The following is a 7343-nucleotide window of genomic DNA, read 5'->3' as shown; positions in this document are numbered from 1 at the left end:
ACCCTACTAACGAAGAGGACAGTCACCACTCCGAAGGTGGCTGCGCACGAAGCAGTAGATCTACTACTAAATAATTTCATGGCAGCCATCTCCGCTTGGTAGACGCTGCAGTGGTCAGTATGCCTAAATCGGGAGCTGATGGACAGCTGTTGGAAAGTTCCCGATAGTGTACTACTTCACCAGTCTTCCCCGCAAGCTTTGATCCTTCCGTAGAACAGCTGACTGCTCCTAGGAGGATTAGAGATAGTACAATCAAGTGGTCGAAAACGTTAAAGGGAATTGGTGAAGGCGTCGCAGGACCACGCATCAAACTCTCCATATCTATGGAAAGTTTTCCGATGATTTTTCTGGCAGAAGTCTTTCCCATAAGTCGGTACATAGAGATTATATGAACTGGAGCAGGAGTGTAGATAACAGTTGAATATCCTAGTGGAATGTATCCAAGTGCATCCCAGCTTATTTCCAAATAGAAATCACATCGCTTTACTAGCACCCAGCGGAATATTGCACTTTATCAATATGCTGGGGCTAGGTGAGTCTTTGTGATTGAGGAGAGGCCACAATAGACCTAAGGTCGCAGTGCAATCCTTGTCTATCAATCTAGTTTTGAGATGAAAGGTAGTAACATCTGGCCATGTTCCAGAACTTATATCCGCACCGCTGTAACTGTAAAGTCTTCTTGTAATATATTCAACTCTAATGGTCATATGATTTTGTTCTTTTTTTATCTTATTCTGGACAACGTATGTATATCCCGAAATGAGACTTCGGAGATCAGCAAAAATTTCGCTGGATCATCACCTAACTTAGGAACGTCAGCTCACGTACATTTAGGAAGCGTTTATCGAAATGTCCCGACCTCAAGCACATCTACTCCGATTTCAGTTGCAGACATTGTTCGGAACACTGTACACACCCAATATGTTCTCTGCTAAATTGATCCAACTAAATATTTACACATAACAATTTAAATACCCAACGGATAACTGCTAAATGCAGTTAAATGTCTCGAAATAAGGCTTTAATTGAGACATTATTCAATTTATGACAATTTCCACAAAAAACTAAACAACAACCACGAAGCAACCATTTATGGTGTGAAGTGGTGCTCTACCGCTGCATGTTCTAATTTTAGGCAAAAGCACAGTTAGGCAGGCAAACGCGGTTGCAATCGCCGTTACAGGTGCCGGCTGCTACAGTTACCCAATGACAGTTGATTGCTTTTCTGAGCTGATTGTTGCCACAAATGTACATATGTACATGCCACTGTAGCTGTCTGCCGGTAGTGTCTGGCAATTCGCTCGAATCCGCATGCGGAGTACCTTTAATGAGCACCAAAATTGTCGTTTTAATTTATAATGTTGTTACAGTTTTTGTCAGCTTCGCGTACGAGTGACTATTTCGCAAGAAACGAAAAAAAAGAATAAACAACCACAAAGAATTGTAAAACGATCATTGACCAATGTTGCACAATTTTAAAATTTGCTCCAGAATTTATTATCGACTGTGGGTCCAGTGGGTGAGGGCTGCTTATACCCAAGAGGTACGTGGTGACTATAATATGTATGGTTTTGTTCGAAAGATTGATGACAATCCCATAGAAACCCTCCACCCTCGTGACAAAAGCTGGAACAGTTGTTTTTCACAAAATTCCCTTGAGGCGAATTTTTCACCAATAAATTTTATCGCCACTGAATAGTAATCACTTGGTGTCAAGTCTGAACTATAAGACGGATGCATAAGAACCTCCAACAAGGCGCTTGAAGCTTCTGGAGAGTCACTATCTATGTGCGTAATCTTGTAATGTCCTGTTGGAACAGAATACCTCTCCTATGGCTAAAATAGCCTACTTCAGGGTGATTGCTTCCTTCAGATGATCCAATAATTGACAGTACAGCTTCGAATTAAGAAGGCAATTCTCTGCCAATTCCACAAATACATGGCTTGGCTACCACTACTACTGGCGATTCAAACACGACCATTTTCGCTTGACGAAGCAGTCAGCTGTGCTGACGTTACTGTCAGGCGCAGGTAAAGGCTGTCACAGTATTAGAAAAAGGCTGCTTGAAGATGATTGTATTTCTTTACCTAACATGCAAGCCGTAGTCACGAATCATCCAATAGAAGTTTGAGAGTGTGGAATTCTGACATGTCTGTGCCTTCTTCAACTTTATCTTGCTACGGCCAGGCGACCATATTGGACCAACGCTGCTAGGATCATGCTCGCTCAGGATGATTTTGGTTTGAGACAAAGGATTATCTGGGAGTTTAAGACCCTAAGTGCTGGGTATTTTATGGAAATGATATTGGTGATGGGCTAGAGTCAGATTGTATGCGAACGAAAGAATAAAGCAAGGCGTAAAGTTTATTCACAACTTGGGGAAGGAAAGTTATCTGATGATAAGACTTCTGTAGGTTAAAAGGAACCGACCCCTTAGGTCTATTGTGTCCTCTCCTAAATCACAAAGACTGACAAAGTCCCTACATATTGATAGAGTCCAATATTCTGCTGGGAGCTAGTGAAGCCATGCGACCGCCTATTTGGATCCAAGGGCCTTAATCCTGCGTCAACAGATTACTGTGCAGTCGATTAGCAGGTGTTCTGGTGTTTCAGGCTCCCTGACGCAGAACCGGCAGTTAACGCAAGAAGATAAGCCCATATCGACCAATTCGACCAGCAGCCTTAGATCTTATTGATAAGACCTTGAACCCGTGCCTCGGTGATAACAAGTAGTGCCCAGTTTTTTGAGTTTTGCGCCGCTTTGGATAATACATCCCTATCTGTCGAAGGATTGAATGACTTCTTCGGGTGAGTCACTATAATTGTTTCTTTCTGCAAAGCAGAGTATCGATTTCAAAGACTTAATTCCTGTGAAGGTAGAAAGTGAATATGCCAGTTGACTTTCTAAGGATTCCTAATGTCCTGTCTTTTAAAAAATATTATTTCATAACTGATTTAACTAATTCGGAATAATAAAAAATTATAAATATTTTGTGTAAACCGTGGCATAACATTGGTGTAAACTGCATATTAGAAAAAGCAGTGTTGCCTGATTGTATTTTCTATTAAGAATATTTAATTCCCACACTGAACATACCCAAATTATTGTTGTTTTGTTTAAAAGTTAAAAAAATTTGTATAATATAACCGTTATAATAAATAATACACTTTGTAGATAAGCTATTTATAAAAACTAAACGATAAAGTTGTTTAATACCTGACTTTATTAAAGAATAAACCAATCACTTCAGATTTCCTTCATACCTTATCAGCTGGCAGCACTGCTTTTATTTATATTTTCTAACTATGCCGCGCAAAAGCAAAAAAGTTGTAATATCATCAATTACTACAAAAAGTAAAGATATTTCCTTAAAGTCACCTATAAAAACTCAAAAAACACACCAAAACCCAAGAACTTTACGCTCTTCAAATTCAAATATCAATATAAAAGCAGCAGAAAACTTAACAGCTGAGCAGATTACCCAAACCAAAACTGTGACTGGCAGACGCACCAGAAGTGGAAACAGTAAAACAAAAACAATGGAGGCTATCGAGCCAGAACCCACTGCTAGGAGGCGTAAAACCACTGATGAAAATAAGGAAAATGCGGAGGATGGGGACGAAGTACCTGAAAAAGTAGGCCGATTAGAGACCAATGAGCAGAAGGAAGCAGAAAGCAGTGAGAAAATTGATGCTGAACTGGTAACCACAAACGTACCAATGGTGGTGGATAAAGATAATGAAAATATAGAAGCAGCAAAATGTGATGCAGCTGTGGGACAGTCACCTGCAGCAGAAATAAATTCCAAGCCAAGTGAAAATGTGCCAAACAGTAATGAGAAAACTCAAAATGAGGCTACAGAGGCACAAACGCCCACTGAAACAACAACCAACAAAGAAAGCAAAACTACGCACAGGACAGACTCCATAGACAAGCTGACCACGTTGTTCTCTAATTTATATCTGAATTCAGTGCAACGGCTGTGCTTGGAGTTTCCGCCACGCTGCGCTGAGGATTTGGTGTACTGTCGCAAGCAACATTACCAACAACGTTTCAGTGAAATGGTCAAACCAAGTGAAGCGCGTTTAATGCAGCTACGCTGTACATTAAAGCAACAACGCTATCTGTCATTTCTGAATCTTGCTTTGGATATGTGTCAGCGGCATGAATTTCCTGGCGAAGACACCTTCACCAACTTGATCGAATTAATTTTGGTATGTTTTGTAATAAATTAATATTTTGATTGAAATTTATTGTAAAATTGTATAAAATTTTTACAGAGTCTCAATCCGAAAGCTGGCGACGCGACATGCATACACACATACCACAAATGCATAGAGCTATTTAACTATATGGTGCGTACATTTCCACCTTGTTGGCGCGCAACGCACCCCGCTTATATTGGCTTCTTTCAACGGCCGTTGGACGCCGAAAAATTGAGCAACAAATCGAAAGGCGGCGACAAACGTTTGTCTAGATCGAAGAAAGTTTTCGACATAATACTCGATTTAACCGAAATCATAATCAATGAATGTAACACCGAAGAGTTATCCAATTCAGTTGAACCTAGCACACCAACTGTTAAAAATAAAGGAACTGCAGGATCAGTTGTGCCGGAAACGCCGGAGAGTGAATTGTATGACCACCGCAAGTGGGAAGAGCGCGACACACACTTGAATACATTCACAGCACTTAAGCCGACAGTGCGTTTGGAACGTTTATTCATTGCTTTGCGTTTAATTTTGCAAATACTCGAAAATGACTTCGTCATGTGGATGTTGCATCACTATAGTAAGGATAAAAATTGGTTATTCTATAATGACAGCCGACCGCTGGCGGTATTTGTGCTTGGCATAGCAGAGGAAGCTCATTTGAGCAATTTGGGACGACAGCTGTTCCTGCTATTCGCATTGGGTGTAAATAAAGGACTCAATATAAACTATTTGAAAATACTCGAGGTGCGTCATTTGTGTAGTGCGTGTTTAAATTCTTAATTTTTCTTTGAAATAAAAAAAAAATTAAATGTTTTACAGCGCTATATATCACTGCTGATGGTCATTAGCAATACGGCTGACATCGAACACACTGTTTTGGGCGTAAAATATCCGCGTCTCGGCCCAAACACCAAACAGGCCATATACGATTTCTTTCGAAAATTCAAAGGTTCCTATTTTTGTTTTTTTTTTTATGGTGTTACAAATTTTTATATAAACCTCTTTTGTTTACAGATCGCAATTTGAACTCTTCCATTGGCAACTACATCAACGCCATCGATGTGCTGCGCATACCATATGTGCGCTACACATTTATCGATCAATTTTTGCAAATGTTTGGCTTTTTGTATGCCGAGGAATTTTCGCCCGAAAAAGTGTTCAACTACATACGCAAGAAGCGTTGGCTGAAACATAAGAAACAGGCCGAACTGCAAGCTGCCATGGAGGAGGCTGGCGAAGTTGTAGATGAAATCTCTTGCGAGCAACATCTCTCACTACTACTGGAAGCGCTGAAAGCATACTGCAAATGGCATGCGTCGAAAGAATTCATGCAAATCATACTGAATAAGCGTAACGTAAGCAGTTTGAAGATCACCGCACATTCAGTACATTATACGCCCATAGCCTATGGTGGTCTTTTAAATTTGGCGCGCATGGAGAATGAAATACATACGCTGGAGAACAAGCTGCGTAAGACCGTGCGTGTGGCGAAGCCTTTGATCGATTTGAAACTCATGGATATTTGCATTGATCAGGATTTGCGTATAAAATATCGCACCGATTTGAAGTATTTACACGCTTTGCAAATCAAAGTGGCGGAGCAAAGTGTCGCACATCCAGAAGTCGATTTCAGCGCTTGGCAAACGTTTCTGCTTGACTTCAAAGTGGATTAATTTGTTTTGTGTTTTATGCAGTGTTTTCAATGCTAAATTGTCCCAGTTAAGCAACTTTTTTATTGCTGTGTTTTATTGCTAAGTTTAAAAATATGATATCGATTTTTTTTATAAGTTTACCTACCTTTTTGATAAACTATGCGCTGCCCAAATATATAACTGTATATTTGTAATTTGTTCCTCGTAAATTATTGAAAAAACAATAAACACTTTTTTTTTTGATTTTATGACAATTTTTTGTACACTTTTTCTGCGCCTTAAAACATACTATTTACTTTATTTGTATTATTTTGTTCATCTTATGAATTTATATCGCTTACTAATCATATATTTAATAATTATAACATTTCTTTTGCTGCATTTACTATATCTTGTATTCAATACAATATCTTAAATATTTGTTTCTTGGCTTATTATCGTTGGTATAGTATACAGAATCATTTTGTAGAGGCTACTTTTGAATGTCGAACGAAATCGAAGTTTTTTAACACAATTTGTTATTTGTTTTTTTCGAAAATAAAATTTAATTTAAAATGTTATATTTTTTCGTTAATATAATTAAACTTTTTTGAAAAAAAATTATTTTATAAACTTTTGATTTTTTATTGAAAAAAAAAAAAAATTTTTTATTGAAAAAAAAAAATATTTTATTTTATTGAAAAAAAAATTATTTTATTTTATTGAAAAAGAAAATTAATTTATTTTTTTTTGAAAAAGAAAAATATTTTATATTATTTTATTGAAAAGAAATATTTTTTTATTTTGAAAAACGCATTGAAAAAATTTTTTTTTATATTGAAAAAATGTTAATTTATGTTCATTTTGCATTTTTTTATTGAAAAAATAATTGTCACTTGAAACAAAATTTATTCAACATACACACATTTATATAAATTTATAATCGTGTCATAGTTTTGTAAATTCGTGTTTTCTTTATATTTTGTTTATTTATTTTTTGTTTTAATTCTGCTATTTACATGCAAATCTGCAAGCCTTGGAAGTGCAACTGCGCACTTAGCGCAAATACATAGTCGTATCTCCGTATATGTATGTATGTATATACATCTTATATTTGTTTGCACTTATAATCGACATTGGTTTTCTATATTTTCTAGTTTAGCAACTATAATTATTAATTTTCTTCTTCTTATTTGAAAGAAATGTATATATACAGCTTAAAAAAGTAAGTTTTATAAATAAAAAAATTATAGTTTTTTGTTTTTTATGGATTCAGAATTTATAAGCTTTCGCATTCCAAAAAAAAATTAAAAAAAAAACATGAACACAAAAAATTATAAAAAAGATGTTTTCAAATTTTTTGTTTTCTAATCAAACATAAATACAAAAAATTAAAAAATCTGTTTCAAATTTTTTTTTTTTAATATTTTTTTTTTTTGTTTATTAAAAAATCTGTTTCAATTTTTTTTTTAATAATTTTTTTTTGTGTTTATGGA

At 36.2% G+C, this 7343-nt stretch overlaps 1 protein-coding gene across 1 annotated transcript; it reads left to right on the top strand.

Annotated features, from left to right (window-relative positions):
- Window positions 1-3165: 3165 nt before the first annotated feature.
- Window positions 3166-5951, top strand: LOC105222453 (uncharacterized). The gene is made up of 4 exons (XM_011199797.4): window positions 3166-4216; window positions 4283-4960; window positions 5036-5165; window positions 5231-5951. The coding sequence occupies exons 1-4, from the start codon at window positions 3308-3310 to the stop codon at window positions 5887-5889; spliced, it is 2376 nt and encodes a 791-aa protein (XP_011198099.2). The 5' UTR covers window positions 3166-3307; the 3' UTR covers window positions 5890-5951.
- The last annotated feature ends 1392 nt before the right edge of the window (window positions 5952-7343 follow it).

The sequence above is a fragment of the Bactrocera dorsalis genome, chromosome 5, assembly GCF_023373825.1.
Source record: "Bactrocera dorsalis isolate Fly_Bdor chromosome 5, ASM2337382v1, whole genome shotgun sequence".
NCBI classification, from domain to species: Eukaryota; Metazoa; Arthropoda; class Insecta; order Diptera; family Tephritidae; genus Bactrocera; species Bactrocera dorsalis.
The sequence above is the reverse complement of the archived record's forward strand: the minus strand, read 5'-3'. Positions and strand labels throughout refer to the sequence as shown.

Coding starts and splice junctions, on each gene's coding strand:
- LOC105222453 (XM_011199797.4), top strand. CDS start 3,308: ATGCCGCGCAAAAGCAAAAAAGTTGTAATATCATCAATTACTACAAAA. Junction 4,217..4,282: donor ACTTGATCGAATTAATTTTG/GTATGTTTTGTA, acceptor AAATTTTTACAG/AGTCTCAATCCGAAAGCTGG. Junction 4,961..5,035: donor ACTATTTGAAAATACTCGAG/GTGCGTCATTTG, acceptor AATGTTTTACAG/CGCTATATATCACTGCTGAT.